General features: G+C 47.9%; 1 protein-coding gene across 3 annotated transcripts in view; it reads left to right on the top strand.

The window, feature by feature from the left end:
• Map3k9 (mitogen-activated protein kinase kinase kinase 9) overlaps positions 1–18933 on the top strand; it is a 70904-nt gene that overhangs the window by 43325 nt on the left and 8646 nt on the right. For 2 of the 3 annotated variants that reach the window (XM_085830522.1, XM_021179172.3), the window contains 8 exons: positions 6902–7050; positions 7864–8039; positions 9948–10188; positions 11519–11641; positions 12498–12651; positions 15250–15318; positions 16821–16933; positions 17767–18579. In XM_085830522.1, coding sequence (XP_085686648.1) covers positions 6902–7050; positions 7864–8039; positions 9948–10188; positions 11519–11641; positions 12498–12651; positions 15250–15318; positions 16821–16933; positions 17767–18579 — 1838 coding nt within the window. The remainder of the gene's footprint in view (positions 1–6901; positions 7051–7863; positions 8040–9947; positions 10189–11518; positions 11642–12497; positions 12652–15249; positions 15319–16820; positions 16934–17766; positions 18580–18933) is intronic. The other variant, XM_021179173.2, reaches the window with a different exon arrangement.

Here is an 18933-nt window from a genome sequence, read left to right as displayed (position 1 = left end):
ATTCTAGAACATTGGCAGGTATCTTTAGGGCCATCATTGAACCCCCTGCAATCACTATTTCTAAAGGACGTTTCTAACCTCAGAGAAAGTCTATGCCTTCTGCCTGTCACTCTCCCAGCCTGACCTTCTCTGCCTCTGGAGCAGCCGCTCATTGCCACCATGTCAGTGGAACCACACGATGCATGTTCCTCTGTCACTCACGCCTTACATTTAACAGGATGGTTACAGGTCCATCCATGTTGTATCTTCATTAGAAATTCATTCTTTTTATGGCTTTTTAGTATTCCATGATTCTAAAGTCAGGTGGGCCATGCTTATTCAGTCATTCACCAGGATAGATAGTGAGTGGCTTTCACTTTGGGGAATGTTACCAACAAGGCTGCTGTGGACATGGACACACAGATTCTTTTGTGACCATACTTTTTCCATTTACCCGGGCATGTACCTTAATTGCATGAAGTCAGGCAACTAAGTGTATGTGTAACTTTTTGAGGTCCTAGAAAACTGTCACAGGTGCTCCGTGTAAATTCCATTGGTCTAAGACTAACTCCGGTACTTCCGTGTAACCACTTGGTGCTGCTGTCTCAGTTACAGCTGACCTCATCTGTGAGGGAGGGTTTCACTGTGCTGTCAATCTGAATTTCCTGAATGACTGTTCATCATGAATTGCATGTCTCCCCAGGAGATGTGTCTATTCAACTCTTTTGCCAATTAAAAACTGGATTATCTCTTGTTAGTTTTGAGTTTTAAAATATTTCAATATTACATATTTTTCTACTCTGTGTTTTTTTGATAACTCTCAGTAGTATTCTTTGAACTCCTCATGTTTCTTGGCTTCCTCTTATCACCTGACTTTTGGTGTTATAAGAATGTATGACCTCAGCCAAGGCTGTGAAGAGTCTTAGCTGTGTTTCCTTCTAAGAATTTTGTAATATTGATTCTTACCCTTGGGTTTCTGATCCATGCTGATTTGATTTTCCATGTGGTGTGAAGCAGAGACCAAACGTTATATTTTCATGTCGGTTCATTGGTATTGGTACCATGCATTGAAGAGACTGCTCTCTTCCCATTGAAACACTCGCTCATCTCTGCCTGAAACAGCTCATGAGGAATGCAAGGGTTTATTCCGGGTTTACAGTTCTCTGCTAACATATCTGTGTCCGCACATAAGGCAATATCACCCTTTCTTGATTAAAATGCAGCTTTGTAGTAAGTTTTAACATTAGGATATGAGAGGCCTCCAGTTTTGCCTTTTTAAAATTGTTTTGGTCATTCTGAGTTCACTGCCATTTTTTATAAGTCTTAACATCATTTTGCTAGTTTTGCAAAATAAGATTTTTTTCTTGTTTTAAAACTGGTTTCAGGGGTTGGGGATTTAGCTCAGTGGTAGAGCACTTGCCTAGCAAGCACAAGGCCCTGGGTTTGGTCCTCAGCTCTGGAGAAAAAAAAAAAAAAGATAAAACTGGTTTCAAACAGCTCAGGCTGGCTTCAGAGTAGACATTCAGGCCAGGATGCTTGGACCTCCTGGTCCTCCTGCTTTCCTGTCTGCCACCATCTGGGATAACGCCTGAGATTTACAGAACAACTATGGTTACTCTGTGAATTATTGGGGTGTGGACATTGTAGTATCTGGGTTTTCCAATCCATAAATATGAGACACTCCCATTCTCTAATTTCCTTCAGAGCCGCTTTGAACTGTGTCCACTTGCATCTCGCCATATGTTAGTGCAGAATGAAGTGCCACTGGGGAGTGCATTTTCCTCCTTGTAAAGTGTTTGGCCTGATAGGCAGCTGCTATAGATCTCAATGTTGTACTACACACTAGTGAGGCTGATGCCAATTAGGCCTTGTTTGATGTATTAATTCACCTGGTATCACAAGGAGGCCAATTGATGGGGACACTTACCAAAAGAACTGTATTTCTGCTTCAAGGAGTAGTCGAGGCAGCCCAAGCTGGCAGAATGGCTTTGCCCGTGAGACTCAGGTTCTTCAAGGTCCCTCCCTGTCCTTGTCCCAGTGCTTTAACGTGAGCTGCGGTGACTTCTGCCTGACAGTCTGCAGGAAAGGAGACCAGGCTTCTTCATGCCCACACGCTGGCCTTGGCTTTGGAGACAGTCTGCACGTTTACACAGCTCCTCTGTCCACTTGCTTATTATCCACTTGGCCCTGAAGAGACACCAAATGTGACTTTAGCTACTGTGTGTCCAACTAAAATTCTCTCAGAGAAAGTGATTGGAAGAGATACCCCTGCCCCACCCCTCAGTCACAGCCATTGGGAGCTCTTAGTTCCCTTACCTCTCCTTAGAGGATGGCATGTTTCCTGTCCTGTCTCGCTTCTCTCAGGTTCTGTTCTTTGCTTCTGCTGGTGATAGGATGTGTCCAGAACCTCACCAGCTTCCATGCCTGTTCCTAGTAGGAAGAGTGTGAACACCTAATTTAGGGCACCACAGGGGCTTTTCTTCCGTGGGGGAATAGACACAACTCTTTCCACTTTTACCCTGTTACTGAATACCCTATTACAAGTGTAAGATTAAAAACTACTTGTAGGAGCTGTAGTGAGAGGCAGCTGATGAAATCTCTCAGTTCCCTAACAGGGAGAGCTTATTGTTATACAGTCTACCAGTGTCTTAGTGAGGGTCACTATTGCTGACCACGACCAAAGCAACTTGGGGAGGAAAGGGTTTATTTGGCTTAAACTCCCACATCACTGTTCATCACTGAAGGAAGTCAGGACAGGAACTCAACAGGGCAGGAACCTGGAGGCAGGAGCTGATGCAGAGGACATGGCGGGGGGGGGGGGGCTGCTTCCTGGCCTGGCTTGCTCAGTCTGCTTTCTTAAAGAACCCAGGACCACCCACTCAAGGATGGCACTACCCACAATGGGCTGGGCCCTCCCTATCAGTCACTAATTAAGAAATGTTCTACAGCTTACTTACAACAGGATCTTATGGAGGCATTTTCTCAGTTCAGGTTCCCTCCTCTCAGATGACTCTAGCGTGTGTCAAGTTGACACAAAACTGTCCAGCACAGTTAGTGACTCTCTAGCTTCGATTGTTCCCTGGGAGGCTGGAGAGAGACGCTCAGTGGCTAAGAGTACATATTGCTCTTGCAGAGGACCCAACTTTAGTTTGCAGCATCAACACTGGGCAACTTACAACTGCCAGGAACTCTAACTGGGTCCGATGCTGCCCTGCACCTCCCCCTGTAGTTAAACAGATTAATTATAAATTCTTTTAAATAATAAAATTGTTCCTAAGATGTAAGCCCCTTGTCCCTAGTTGGTTGGTGACTGCTTGGAAACGTACTGTGCCTGCCTGTCCCAGCATTCCTAGCTCCTGTGCTGTGAGAGTTTCTTAGAGCTGTGGTTTACTAACTCCTTTATATGGGGCTCACCCAGCTCCACTAAAGCATACTCTGGTTCCAGAAGATCTCTCATCTTTCCTGGAGGGAAATACCCACTCATGACCATTAGTACAACACCTCTACACTGGAAACCCACAAAAAGCTTTGCTCCTGTGCTTTGGGGAGCCTCTTTTTGAATGATTGGCTCACCACAGCTCAGACCCAGCAGGGCTTCCAGAGAGGGCAGACACCTGACTAGGGGCTTGCAGAGAGCTGGTCCTAAGCTGGTTTGTTATTCCTTTACAACAGTAAGTGCCATTTATCGAACCCTTACTGTGTGCCATGCACAGGCCTCAGTCCTCCTCCTCTTCCTCTCCTTTCTCCTCTTTCTCCTCTTCCTCCTCTTCTTCTTCCTCCTCCTCAACTCTTAAGCCTCAGGTGGAATGATCACAGATGGACCAGCAAGTCCCATGTGGCCCAGCTTCCCTCATTGATGCTCAGAAGGTAGAGCCCTGACTCCTCCCTCTTGCATGTGGCCTGAGACATCTTCATGGGCCTAGTGGGAAGCCATTAGAGAAGGGATGCCAGGACAGGAACAGAGCACTACTTAGGGCTGAGATACTGATCATCATTGCCTAGATAGAGGACAGGGTCTGTGGGACCACTAGGTTTTGTTACCTGTATAGAAACGGGCATTGTACAGAAGGCAGTTGACTGAGGATGGGAGCGGCTCTAACCCAGGAGTCTGGCTAGGGGTGCTGAGGGCTCTTTGAGTTGCTTGGTAAAAACTTCCAAGTGTGACTGCTGTCTAGGTAGGTCACAGTCAAGGTCTGGTAGAAGTACAGTTTCTCTTTATTTCCCAGCCTGTCCTGTTCCTCCTTCATCCACACTTTCCCTGCTGGGTGTGGAAGCCAAAGCCACAGCCTGCATATGCTAGGCAGATGCTTTACCATGGACCCACATCCTCAACTCTAATAGTGTAATTCTTGGCAGTGTTCAAGGATGATGGGAGTGCGCTCAGTGTAGCCTATGGGAGCATCTGACTGCACGTGCACTCACTCCCACAGCTGCCAACCACTACTCATGTGCCTTTTTTCTGTGAGTTTCAGGCATGAGTGCTGTAGTTACATCCTTTCCACCCCTCCCCCCCATCTCCCCCCAAGCCCCTCCCACTACCTCTCAAATTTATGACCTCCTTTAAAATGATTGCTGTCTTATACACACCACCTACTGCGTTCATTAGTGTTGCTAATACGTACACGTGTTTAGGACTGACCACTGGGCCGGGAGAATCTATCTGGGGACTCAGACCTGAAGAAAACCAGTTTTCCCTCCTTCAGCAGACACTGACTGTAGCTCTTCGTCTAGGAGTGGGGCCCAGAAGGTTCTCCTCGTCTACTTAGGCACAGCAACTGGTGCCATTGTGCAAGTCTTGTTTAGGCAACCGTCTTGTTGGGACTTCACAGGTGTGGCTTCCCAGTCATGTCTAGAACACATTGTCTAATAGGGGCTCCTCATCCTTTGAATTAAAATTTTTCTGTCTCCTTCGCAGTTTCCTCTAAGTCTTAGGTGCAGGGTTGTATTGGGATGCACGTGGGGCTGGACCTTCCACAGTTGCTACTCTGCATTTTAACCAGATCTCTGTAATAGTCTCCATCTGTTGCAAAAACAAGATTCTTTGATGAAAGGTGAGCGCTGCAGTCACCCGTCTCTGGACACCTATTAACCTGAGAATGTGAGGATTAAAAGCCATATTACTCTGATTCCCCCTCTTCAGAATCAAGCAACCACAGTGCATGGCAGTCAAGGCTCAGGAGGCCCTGGCAGGGTTACCAGCTATCAATGTTCTCACCAGCTACCAGCTAATTTCCAGCTCCTAGAGAGATAAGACAAGTCCTAAAGCTGCCGTGCCCTCTCACGATTCATAAAGAAAGTGATGGCATCTAAGTGCCTTAATAGAGTAAAGCCAGGATGGCTGGATTACCCCCAGGGGCCATCTGTAGGCCCCCACGCCCAGTGCCCTGGCACATAGGCTGGTGCATTGTTTGCAGCCGTGCAGGACGATTAGGAGTGTACTTGAGAGCAGGCTGCTCACTGGTGTGTGTGTGTGTGTGTGTGTGTGTGTGTGTGTGTGTGTGTGTGTGTGTGCTGACCCTTAGGCTCGGAGCTCCGACTCCTCTTTCCCATAGTGGTCAGGAACTAACTCAAAGACCACTGGGTTTCCCACTCTGGTCTGCTTAGGGTTCTTTGTGCTCTAATACGTCTGTCGTGGCTCATTCTGTAGCCTAGTCTTGGCTTTTCTGTGTCTCTCACTAATTTCTGTGTGGGAGATCTGTCTTTTACCCTGTTTTCCAGTGTCTGGAGCTTGGGGTTTATATAGACCACCAAACCCATCCAAGTCTTCCCTTCCTGTACTTGCTCACACTTGCCTGCATCCTCCCTCGTGTGGATTCGGGATGATGGAAAGTGCTGTACTCCCTGCACATTCTAAGTATCCTGAAAGGGTCTGGGTGTGGTAATAAGGCCCTTGTAGCTGGACACTGCTGAGGATGTTACAATAAGTTTGAGGTCTTTGTGGCAAGACCCTCTTCCTTCTGGATGTTTGGAGCTTGTGTTTTCTTGGCCTAACTTATTCCTGGAAGGACAGAGTGCTGTGCGGTCGTTCCTGGTATGATTGTGACCCATAGACTAATTCTTCCTTAGGCTTTGTGCTTCATGTTCCCTGTCTCGGAGGACATAAAGAATTGTTTTTATGAACAATTCTTTGAACCTGGTAGGTAGGGACACAGAAGTTCTCAGAGCTAGTGTGCTGTTCTTCTCTGCTGACGCAGTCTGCCCTGTGGAACTTCCCCCACAGAGCTAGACAGAGGCCTCTGTGAAAGTCCCACTTGTGCCATCTAGAGTCAGACATTTATTTAACCTAGCAGACACTTAAATCTTTTGCAGGAGCGAAATCCATGTTGAGTGGTGCTCACTGGTTTTTCTAAAGCCAAAAAGAATGTATCTGCGACAAAAGTCGTCTAGAAATAGATTCTATTTTGGAGAGTCTTCTACAGGTTTATCTCATTCACAGTAGCAGTCAGTCATGGTGGTGCATGCCTGGAATCCTAGCCCTGGGGAGGCGAAGACAGGGGGATTAGGAGGTTCAGGCCAAGGCTAAACTACAGAGTGAGGCCTTGTTTTAAAACAATAAAGTTGCTGTGGCCACTGAGTGCTTATTTTCTCTCCTAAAGACTCATTGGATTTCATGACAACTTCTGAGACTAATGATGTTGCTCACTACAGAGGAGGGATTAGAGGCTCAGAGCAATGTAGCGATTTGCCCATGGATTCATAGGCAGGGCATGATGGGGCAGGCGTGACGCCAGATGTGCCTGGCTCTAGAGCCTTGCTTTTGCCTAGTAGGCTTTGTGGCTTCCCTTTATATCAATGTGTCTATTTCACTCGTTTTTCTATAGTTTGTAGGCATTGTGGGATGTCTGGAAAAACCTTAGTAGCTACTTTGGTGAGGAAGTGTCTGTTATTTCTTACAGACTTTCTGTCCTCTTTCTCTCTCCAGCTATGGTGTACTGCTTTGGGAGCTGTTGACTGGCGAGGTGCCCTTCCGGGGCATTGATGGCTTAGCAGTGGCTTACGGTGTGGCCATGAACAAACTCGCCCTTCCTATCCCCTCTACATGTCCAGAGCCTTTTGCCAAACTTATGGAAGGTAAGTAACTCCTGGGCCGAGGAAAGCTGGTGGCTGTTAACCTTTACCCAGCACTTGGAAGACGTGAGATCAGCTGCAGGAAAAGGAGATGAGTATTAGCCACCGGGGGAAGAGTTGAGAGAGCTGTTTGTAGACAGTGGCCACACCCTGCTAAAGCAGGTTCCTTTTTGCAGTGACTATAGAAATTATTAACTAAAACCTGCTATCTCGCATTCCAGAATCGTCTTATGTATTACAAAATAAGCTACAGTGGCAATTCTTCCCAGGCCTGAGTGTCTTGTGTGTAGAACTGAAGGTTGTTTGGGAAGAAAGGGACTCAAACATCACTGAGTCGAAAACATGATTTTGTGAGAAATGCAAAGCTAGGCAAAGTGAAGAAGGAAAGGGCCTACTGTGTGGTGGCAACTGGTAGGCTCACTCCTCCTGACTCTCCCTGATGTTCTCCTCTTTGTCTTCTCCCATTGAGGTGTGGGGATGGTAGCTTGTGTTCATGTAGGAATTTGGGGCACAGTCACCCATGGTCCACTTGAACCGTATGTACCTCGTAAGCTGGTAGCAGTGGCAAGCATAGGAAATTGTGTTCTATGCTTGCTCAATGGTGTACAGGGCAGTGTGTCTGACTTCCGGTTTCCCCTCTTCATGTTATAATGGTGGGTGGTGTGCTTTCCTGCGCGGGCTCCATAAATTCAGGGCTCCATTTTCTAGGAGAAATTGAGGCTTTTTTTCTGATGAGGAGGGTATGCAGTACGAAATGAAGCTTCCGTTTGCCTCTGCCTGCCCCACTCTTCCTCTTTCTTTTCATTTTCCATTCAGACTGCTGGAATCCCGACCCCCATTCGCGCCCGTCTTTCACGAGTATCCTGGACCAGCTAACGACTATAGAAGAGTCCGGTTTCTTTGAGATGCCCAAGGACTCCTTCCACTGCCTGCAGGACGACTGGAAACATGAGATTCAGGAGATGTTTGACCAACTCAGGGCCAAAGAAAAGGTAGAGAGGAGGGGACGGCAGGTCTTGTCTTGGCAGGGATGCTTCACTGGGTTGTCTGGACTCAGGGTACCAACCACTGACACCAGTACCTTCTTGGGGTCTGCTTGATGGTCCACACCACAGGATAGGAACCTGAAACTGACATTTTCATGATTTTGTGGAAAGCGTTCTAAGCTCAGATCATCTGGCGATGCCAGCATCTCTTGGCTTGCTGGAGTCTGCTTTTGAGTTTGGTAGTCATTCCCCCAGTGGCCCTCCCTTTTTCTGTGGTATGACCCTAGCAATCAGTGTCCACACAAATGAAACCAATTATATACAGTTTTATGCCCTGTGATGTCTGGGCAGAGCCGAATCTGGGGACCTGAGAGATGGACATATAGTCTTGGGGAGTTAGTAGTAGTGTGATAGCCAGGCATGGTGGCACATGCATGTACTCACAGCCCTCAGAAGGCTGAGGAAGGAGGGCTGCAAGTTTGAGATCAGGGCTATAAAGTGATTTCAAGACTACTTGGGCTATAGTGTGAAAGAGTTAAATTAATAAGTAAATAGCAATATGATAATGATAAAATCTAAAACTGCATATGATTCATTGTTTCATTTTTTTGTTTCCACTTGAAAAGTGTAAGAAAGCCTTTTTGTCCTGTTGGTATGACAGCGCGGGGAGGGGGGGTGCGGGGGGGGGGCAGTGTGATTGATTGTTCTCATCTCACAGCTGAGGGCCAGGGGCGTCCACCTTCTTGGAGCTAGGAAGGGGGAAGTAGGACTGAGCCTGGGCCACTGGATTCTAAGCCCTTTTCTGCAATGCCTTTGTTGTCCCCTACACAAATGGTTTAAAAATAATTTCTGAATCTAATTAAGAGAGATTAGTCTCCTTTGGAGCACAGTGATCCTAAGCTGTTGGGAGGTCACTGACGGGCCTGTAGTGACAGAGTGGGGTGGCAGAGTGGGGAGGCTGACAGTGGGTAGATCTCTGGGGGTCCCTCTGGGAGAACCATTGATATCATTCCATTACTGCTACTCTTCCACGGAGGACCTCCACCGTGGCTGGCTTTTGTCAAGATTGCTCAGTCACCAACTCCGGGCCACCATTCTTTACAGTCGTAATGTAATTTATAAATTACACAAGCCAGTAGGAAAAACGAAAATTGGATCTTGTCAATAAGTAGTTAGAGTAAACCCCCTCCCCCAGTTATAGTTTTGCTTTCTGTGGCTTGACTTAACCACTGTCAACCACAGTCTGAAAATATTAAATGGAACATTGAAGAAGTGAACAGAGTCATGTTTTAAATGGCATGCTGTTCTAAGCATCGTGAGACTGTCTTGCTCTGACCTTCCTAGGGACAGTCATTCTCCTCACACTGGCACGTTACCCAAGCCACACAGTATTGATCTTGGGTTTCTCATCTGCTATTGTGATAAGGCAACTTTGTGTTTAGGTAACCCTTATTTTATTTAATAAATGTTCCAAAGGACAAGAGTAGTAATGCTGGTGACTTTAGTGCAATATATTGTTGTTGTTGTTATTATTATACTATACATATGAATATACTATATATTAATCTCTTGTAGTGCCTAACTTATAGAGTCAGTTTTATAGTTGAGGTATTTTAGAGGAAGACACATAATACACACAGAGTTCAGAGGAATCCATGGTTTCAAACATTCCCTGTTGGTCTTGACGTACTCTCCAAGGATAAGGAGGCGCTGCTGCTGTAGGAAGAGTCAGCCTGTGTCTCCAGGCTTGCTCTGTGGCGTTAGCCTCTGTAGTTGTAGTCACAGAATGGTTGTGTTACACTCTCCTCTCACCCCGTGCTGAAGGAGAGCTCTCCAGGTCGCCTCCTTTCTGCACTGAGACCCACCCTTCTCTTTACCGCCCCTGCCCACCCCCCCCCCCCCCCCTGTCTGTAGGAGCTCCGAACCTGGGAGGAGGAGCTGACCCGGGCTGCGCTCCAGCAGAAGAACCAGGAAGAGCTGCTCCGGCGTAGGGAGCAGGAGCTGGCGGAGCGGGAGATCGACATCCTGGAGCGAGAGCTCAACATCATCATCCACCAGCTGTGCCAGGAAAAGCCCCGGGTGAAGAAACGCAAGGGCAAGTTCAGGAAGAGCCGGCTGAAACTCAAGGACGGCAACCGCATCAGCCTCCCCTCCGGTCAGTGGCAGAGCGAGCAAGAGCAAGAGCGCGCAGGACCGGGAGCTGGTTTGGCAGGGGTTGGGGGGAGTTAGACTGTGCTTGGAAACACAGACCACAGTTCCTGAAGTAAAGCATGCTGGGGTGCACCATCTTGCTCAGTGGGTGCCAGGCCTTGTGGGGAATTGTCCATTGGAGAAGGATGTGCACCACTGGGGTGAAGGGGTTCTCAGGTGTTCCTAGATGAGAAATCTTAATCCTGAAAAGGAACTTGTCTCAAGTTTCTTCTCACGGTTCTCAGTGCATTTAATATTAGGTTAACAAGTAAACGTTCCTATTATAAGATTTACATACAGCCTCTCAGAAGCACAGTGGCCCCATAAAAGTACATTTTCAGTACTGTTACCTGGGGAAATGTAAAGAGATAAGAAACCGTGAGTTAGAACCTTGGTGGAGTATAATGTGCCCAAGGGGGCATGTGAGTATCTCTATAGATAAAAAAAAAATTGTTTGTGTTCTAAATCTATAAGGCCTTGGGAAGCAAGCTTATTAGAATTTAAGGAAATAAAGAATGAGGTAGTCAGAGTGACTTGGGATGATGGCTTAGACACTGACAAGAGAGTTAAGCCATCGAATCAGAGAATGTGCTTATGGGAGTGTGCTCAGCTGTCCTTGTCACATTTGATGTGGTTGGCTTTGTTTGTTTGGTTGGTTGTTTTGTTTATTGCAAGTCGTATGGTATCTTTGCGTACACGCGGAGCACCTGGGCTGTACCAGGACATTGCTATGCACTAGCAACAGAGGCGAAGCTCTGGGCCCATTTGCAGGGAGAGGTTAGTGTAGTGAGGGAGGGCCCAGGGCCTCTGACAGATGAGGAGGAGGCTGAAACTCAGAACTCAAGAGCTGAACATTCCGTGTTCTTCATGCTGTATCAAAACTACCATTATGGTGTGTAAGAAGTGGGTCAGTTCCCCATTTCTGTTGAATCCTTGTGTTTCCATCATGATCTGATTCTTAATACAGCTGCAATTTGTGAGGAGCATTGAACACTCTTTATTTGGTACATGAAAGGACATGCGTGGTGACCGGTCATCTATCCTCATTCCTAGACTAATCCACAAAGCGACATGCACTAGAAAGCAGCACTTAGGTTGTAATTGTACTACCTGTGTCCATTACATAGAGAACGTTATGAAGATGACTGTCTGTGCGTTCATCTTGTCATGTGACCATTCTGGAGAAAACAGGAGATGAAGGCCTACCCCTCAGGCCTGCCAGGAGACATCGGATTTCTTAAATGAGTTTGACCGTGTGGTAACCCTGACGCACACGTGTTTGTCTCTCCAAGCAGATTTCCAGCACAAGTTCACGGTGCAGGCCTCCCCGACCATGGATAAAAGGAAGAGTCTGATCAGCAACCGGTCGAGTCCTCCTGCAAGCCCCACCATCATCCCTCGTCTTCGAGCCATCCAGTGTGAGACAGTAGTTTCCAAAACTGAGGCCAGACATCCCAGGGACTCTTGTCCCCTGCTCTGCTCAGCCACTGATGAATCCAGGCTTGTTCCAGCTGTAACTTCTGCCACCTTCCCCAACCATGTTTGCACACATGGATATACATTTGCAGAGCCACAGCCTTCCTTCTCCTCGTCCCGTTGTTCACTTCTATGCTGTTTCCTCCACCTTTCCCACACAGTCAGACAGCAGCACAGGGGGGTGTGGATATGGGAAAGTCTTTAGGGACTTGCAAAGCAATTTGGAAGCTGGAGTGATAGCGATATAGATTGGTGTCCGCCTGAGGCCCTCCATACTGTCTGCCCTTCTGGGCACCACTACTTTCCTTCCATCTGTACTTCCCAGGCTGAGGCTTTCCAAAGCCTAGGTCTTAAGAAAACTCGTCAAAGTTTTAGTGTAGGCCAAAACCTGGACTAGTGTTATTTTTTACTATAGCAATTGCTCTAAATAAATTGTGTGTGTGTGCATGTGCGCGAGCGTGTGTGTATATGTGTGTGTGCCTGTGTGTGCACGTGTGTTGCATGTGCGTGTGTGTATGTGTGTGTGCGTGCATGTGTGTGTGTGTGCGTGTGTGTGTGCGTGTGTGTGTGTGTGTGCACGTGTGCATGTGTGTGCGTGCATGTGTGTGTGCATGTGTGTATGTGCATGTGTGCGCATGTGTGTGTGCACGTGTGCATGTGTGTGCGTGCATGTGTGTGTGCATGTGTGTATGTGCATGTGTGCGCATGTGTGTGTGCACGTGTATGTGTGTGTGTGTCTGTCTGTCTGTCTGCATTTTTTTGGAGATACTTATCTTACTCAACCTTTGTTATTCACAGTGACACCTGGTGAAAGCAGTAAAACCTGGGGCCGGAGCTCAGTTGTTCCAAAAGAGGAAGGGGAGGAAGAGGAGAAGAGGGCCCCAAAGAAGAAGGGCCGGACATGGGGACCAGGAACACTTGGGCAGAAAGAGCTCACATCAGGAGATGAAGGGTAAGAGGCAGATGATGTGAATGTCTCTCTCACTCACAGACTGGCACAACATTTTAAAGTATGATAGGAAATACTTTTGTTTCTCTTGTTTATTTTAATATGTTTGGAAAAGTATACAGGTTTATTGTTTTATTTTCTAAGATGGGCTGGGCTAGTCCAAGCTGTGTTCAAGCTCTCTGTCTTCCTGCCTCCACCTCCCGAGTGCCGGGACTACAGATGGATGCGCACTGCTACTTCTAAGCTCTTCCTGACCCTTCTAGAGAATTGTCCAGTCTCCTGACCCTGGGCTTCCTTGTAGGCAGGAATTGTCAAGCTCTTTCTATGAAAGGCCAGATGACATTTTAGGCTTCTGGGTCTTCATGGTGACAAAGAAATAAAAAAGCTGTCCCAGATTCTGCGTGACACATAAGTGAATGAGCACATGTGGCTGTGTTCCTCTCAAACCTCACAAAGACAAGTGGCAGGCGGGATCGGATTCAGTCCGCTGGTTTGCTGCTCCTGCAGGTGTTCTCAAAGCAGCAAGTAACCCAAAGAGGATGGGGATGCAGGAAGCTGGTCTGAGTGGGCTAAGACCTGAGGCTTCCCCATAAACCGTCCATTCGGAGGAAGGGGAGGAAGAGCAGGGTCCGAAAGGGCTTTATCCTGAAGCAGAGGCCGGCACAGGACCTCAGCCCTGGCACTGCCCTGGGATGTACTGTGCCCCTTGGACTGCCTTGCTACTCCCCAGCTAACCACATGCTAATGCCTTCTAGGCAACCGGTGCCTTAGGTGCGCTGCATCCTCACTTGTAGGCTGGAGGCCTGGGAGGCAAATTCTTTGCATCTCTGTTTTTCATAGGCCAGGCCTCCTGATGGCACAGAGAGGGTCTTGGACAAGGACTCAGCTCCACAGGGAGCTGTAGAGCTCATGTTTTCTCAGCTACAAAATGGGCATAAGACTAGTGCCTAGCTTAAGGGTTAGCTGAGTTCCTCTTATGAAGTGCATCAATTAGCTGGCTCATGGTGAACGCACCTAATTACTATGCTGGGATGATGGTTCTCTGCCTTCCATGTCATCTACTTAATACTCGAAGTGTGAGCAGCACGGTTTGTATTTCTTCTAGAGTACTTCCTGCTCTTCTGAGTGTGAGGATAGCAATTGCAGCATCATTTCCAGTGACTTCCTGTTGCTCACTGAATGGGGCTTCCAAACCTGTATGTTCAAACTCTCCATTCTTCATGTCTGAGCTCAAGGGGAAAAAAATAACAATTAGATTTATTAAAAAAAAAAAAAAAGAATGGATGTATACTGTCAAGTAAGGCTTTGAAATCCTAAGTTGCTTTAAATAGAAAATGTAGACTTGTAGGACAAGACTTGTAGGCCTTTGGGGTCACAGGCCAACAGAGCTCAGGAGAGGAGAGTGGATAAGAACTTGCAGTCTGTCCTTCATGGCCTGGCTTTGAGGAACCCAGTCACCCTGTCACTGGCTACCTCAGACATTAGTATAAATTCTAAGGTTAACCAGGCTAGTGGTGGTGTCTGATAATTAAGTTTTTCACTCCATTTTCAGTGAGTGTGCACAGTAGTTTTTCTTCCTTCCTGCAGGTCCTTCCTCTCCTCAAGGAGGATTCTAGTGATTTTGCTGCTTCCGCTTCACTTAAAGGTTCTTGTGTTTGTCTTGTGTTTGTCTTGATAGTAAATTAACTTTCTTCTTCTTCCACTGCGACAGTGTTAACTCTGTGCTTTGCTTTCTTCTTACATAGATCTGCCCTTGCAGGCTTTTGAGACAATTAGGAAGCACATGCCTTGGGTTTTCATTATTCCCAATTCTCACTGAAGAAATGAAAGTGTATTCTAACAAGCTTGAGTCCCGTTGTCTTTGATGTCAGAAATGTTAGAGATATCTCCATCATAATGTTATTAATTGTAGTGCCTGTTGACTGAAGAAAATTATAACAGCAAAGCCCTTGAATTCAGTAAAGTGAACCCCCCCAATTCATCTAACAGTACATGTCTGTAGGGAGAATCCCCCCCCAATTCAACTAACAGTATATGTCTGTAGGGAGAATTTCCCCCCAATTCATCTAACAGTACATGTCTGTAGGGAGAATTCCCCCCCCCATTCATCTAACAGTACATGTCTGTAGGGAGAATCCCCCCCCCCCATTCATCTAACAGTACATGTCTGTAGGGAGAATTCCCCCCCCATTCATCTAACAGTACATGTCTGTAGGGAGAATTCCCCCCCATTCATCTAACAGTACCTGTCTGTAGGGAGAATTCCCCCCCATTCATCTAACAGTACATGTCTGTAGGGAGAATTCCCCCCCATTCATCTAACAGTACATGTCTGTAGGGAACAGCAGCTCACTGATGGCAGCTTGGGTGTTTTTGACTCACAGCCCCTTACAGTTACCCTGGGGCTGTCCAGGGACCTTTGTCCCTTACATTGGAAGAGCCTAGGCCTGAAACAGCTCCAACATGGAGTAGGTTTGCTGATTGGACGGGCAGAGCACAGCTGGCCACCTCACTGGTCCAGCCTGGGTAGTTTGAGTATGGGAGAGGGTGAGCTGGCTGTGGTCTCCACTACATATTGCTGACTCTCTTTATTCATTGAAGCTCCCCCCAGAGACGGGAAAAAGCTAATGGCTTAAGTACCCCATCAGAGTCTCCACACTTCCACCTGGGGTGAGTCTGGTCTTGACCCATCCACAGCTGTGTTGGTAGCAACTGCCCTTCCATTTTCCTGTTCTCATTCCTCATTGCTGCAAGTGACGAGCTGGTTATTCTTGTAAGAGCAGTGCACCTTGGGAAAACTGCTCTGTTGACTCACCCAGGTTGCTGGACTGCTCCTTGCACACTGTGCCTGGAGAAGGCCTTGTGCTGTACACGCTTGAGCACTGGCTTTGATTGGCTAACCTGGGCTTCGTCCGGCCCAGTACTAGAGGAACTATACCATCACAGTGCAGTGGGAAGTCCCAGGCTGTGGTGTTGGCCGCTTCTCTCCAGCTCTGTGTTGTTGGGTTTTTTGTTTGTTTGTTTGTTTGTTTGTTTTTGCTTTTGCTTTTTCGAGACAGGGTTTCTCTGTATAGTCCTGGCTGTCCTGGTACTCACTTTGTAGACCAGGCTGGCCTTGAACTCAGAAATCCACCTGCCTCTGCCTCCCAAGTGCTGGGATTAAAGGCGTGCGCCACCACCGCCTAGCTTCAGCTCTGTGTTTTGTGCTTCAGTTCACCAGTGTTTCTGCCTGCACAGTTCTGAGGCCTAGGAGAAAGTTGAGCCTTCTCTCTCCCGCTGGTGGCTTCAGACCCTGAGAGAGTAGGCTTTGATGTATGGGTCTTTAGCATTAAAAACCAAGAGTCCTCTCTGGCTGATGTGCTGGGTTCTCAGTGCCACCCTATCGTGTAGATTTTTCAGTGCTCCCTTTTACTGCCCTCTAGGGGCAAGGCCAGTGCTTCCAGATCCAGATCCCACTCTGTAAGGAAAAGGATGGGGTTCCATTCTGTCTCTGGAGAATTGCTAAGTTTGCCGAATGAGTTGATGGCAGGGAGTTGAAATCAAGCCGCTGTCTTTTGTCTCCATGCCCAGACAAACTGCGGCTTGAGTACCACATGGTGTATCCCCCATATAGGTCTGTCCCACGTGCACTGGCTGGGTGCAGCTTTCTTGCTTGATTTTTTTTTTTTTCCTTTTGAAGAGTGAATGGCTTTGGAAGCTTAAGCATGCGAGATAGAAGCTTGGAAGGAGAAGCTGAGAAACATTATGAGTGGAGTGGCCGGGGCCATTTCTGCTGGTTCATCTGCCCCATGCTTGCCTTGCACTGCAGGTGTTTGCATTGAAATCCTTGTGATGTTCTGAGTGTGTTGTTTGGTTCCTGTGGGGTGATTGCCTTTCCATTAAGAATGGCTCAGACACGGCCTTCCACAAACTCAGCCCTTACTCCTTCTGTCTGCTTGCCCACCCGCTCACTCACTCTTTCCATGATTCCATAGCATGTGAGGGGCTCGGTTAAACCACCACTTTTCATCTCCTAGAGCATGTGCACTTGTTTGTGGACTAGGGGGGCTCAGGAAGAGTTGTCTGACCCCCGAGGTTTTCAGTGTGATTAAGGAGACAGACACTTTCTGAACGCCCATGAAGGCCGTAAGGGAAATAGCCAGTGCTAACGGGTCTCCTCCTCCTTCCTTCAGCCTCAAGTCCCTGGTAGATGGATACAAGCAGTGGTCATCCAGTGCCCCCAACCTGGGGAAGGGCCCAAGGAGTAGCCCCGCCCTACCTGGGTTCACCAGCCTTATGGAGATAGGTAAGTAGAGCATTGGTTTTCTCCTGGTTTCCTTAGAGAATTCTTGGCTAGACTTCCAGTGTTGTTTAAGGATTCCTAGTACTACTTACTATCCATAGGGTTTGTCTCACCTTTGTCCTCTACTCTGTCTTCTCCATTTTACCAGGTTTTCCTAAACCCTAGTTTCCGTGTATTGTAGCCATGGAACCTGTCTTTTGCCTCTGGCCCCAAGAATCCAACAATAATATCCCTAGGACAGTGTGCAAGGATGAAGACTTGAACCGGACACATTTCCCCTTTCCTAGCCTTTCGGATGTTACTCTGGTAACACTGTGGGGGCTGAGCTCTCTAGATGCTTTTCTTTGTAGAGTTCCAAGTCATAACAGGCCCATAAATAGAACAGATTGGCCTTCAAACATGGAGAGGATTCTGATTTCTTCTGAAGACCAACCTTAAGACATTTTGCAAAGAGTTGTGCTAGAAATCCAAAGCCTGAATGTTTCTGGTTCTAGGAACTCATTCTGCATGTTCTTGTAGGAGTCCGTATTGAGGTAAAGGCGTTGCGTAGTGGTAGTACACTTGCCTAACAGCTATGAGGTTGGTGCAGCGTTTTATACACACTCGGCAGAGTCCCTCAGAGGGAGACCGCAAATTTGCTGATACTCTTTTTTGCAAGTAGAGAAATGGGCTCTGGAATGCAGGTGAATTTCCCATGTTGGTCTCAGTTGAGTGTACAGAAAACAGTCCCCATTGGCTCAGGGCCCGGTTTCGTGTCCTGCTTTTCTGACACTGAGCTGGAAGAAGGACCAGACTCTTCACTCCATTTTTCTCTGCCATTTCTCCTGTTTGCACAGAGGATGAGGACAGTGAAGGCCCAGGAAGCGGAGAGAATCATCTACAGCATTCACCCAACCAGTCCTACCTCTGTATCCCGTTTCCTCGCGGCGAGGATGGGGACGGCCCCTCCAGTGATGGAGTTCATGAGGAACCTACCCCAGTCAACTCAGCTACCAGTACCCCTCAGCTGACGCCAACCAACAGCCTCAAGCGCGGTGGGACCCACCACCGGCGCTGTGAGGTGGCTCTGCTTGGATGTGGAGCTGTTCTGGCAGCCACAGGCCTAGGGTTTGACTTGCTGGAAGCTGGCAAGTGCCAGTTGCTTCCCCCAGAGGAACCTGAGCCACCAGCCCGGGAGGAGAAGAAGAGGCGTGAAGGTCTTTTCCAAAGGGCCAGCCGCCCTCGTCGGAGTACCAGCCCCCCCTCCCGAAAGCTCTTCAAGAAGGAAGAACCAATGACCTTGCTAGGAGACCCCTCTGCCTCCTTGACACTTCTGTCTCTCTCCTCCATCTCTGAATGCAACTCTACCCGCTCCCTACTGCGCTCTGACAGTGATGAGATCGTGGTGTATGAAATGCCAGTCAGCCCAGTTGAAGCTCCACCCCTAACCCAATGTACCCACAACCCCCTGGTTAATGTCCGAGTGGAGCGCTTCAAGAGAGACCCCAACCAGTCCCTGACTCCCACCCATGTCACCCTCACAGCCCCCACGCAGCCTAGTGGTCACAGGCGGACTCCTTCTGATGGGGCACTTAAGCCAGCAGCAGCCCCTGCAGTACTAGGCAGCAGGAGCCCCTCCAGCAATGGAATGAGTCCCAGTCCTGGAACAGGTGAGTTCTGGCCACTTCCCCTTTTCTCTTTGCTTCTTTTATGGCCCCCAGGAGTAAAGATGTTTGTAGGTGGCTCATTTTCTCTCCTTTTACTTCTGGATTCAAATAAGCTCCAGTTCTTCTTCTTTCGTTCAACCATGCAAGAAATATGATATGGAATTGGCAGGGTGTCCAGAGCTGGCTGGCTTCTCTCTGCCCTGTACTATGGTCATCTTCTCCTGACTGATGAAAGGAGTCGGGCTGCTTAGGAAGAGACAGAAGAGACAGACAAGGGCATCATGCTGAAACCCTGCTCTGGGGCAGGGCGGTGGTTCCACATCCGAGGGCAGCTGTCAAGCTTCTTGTTCCCTAAAG

This window comes from Mus caroli, unplaced genomic scaffold (genome assembly GCF_978045245.1).
Source record: "Mus caroli unplaced genomic scaffold, Mus_caroli_1 scaffold_14, whole genome shotgun sequence".
In the NCBI taxonomy this organism is placed as follows: Eukaryota; Metazoa; Chordata; class Mammalia; order Rodentia; family Muridae; genus Mus; species Mus caroli.
Note: the sequence above shows the minus strand (reverse complement) of the source record. Positions and strands in the feature narration are given on the sequence as shown.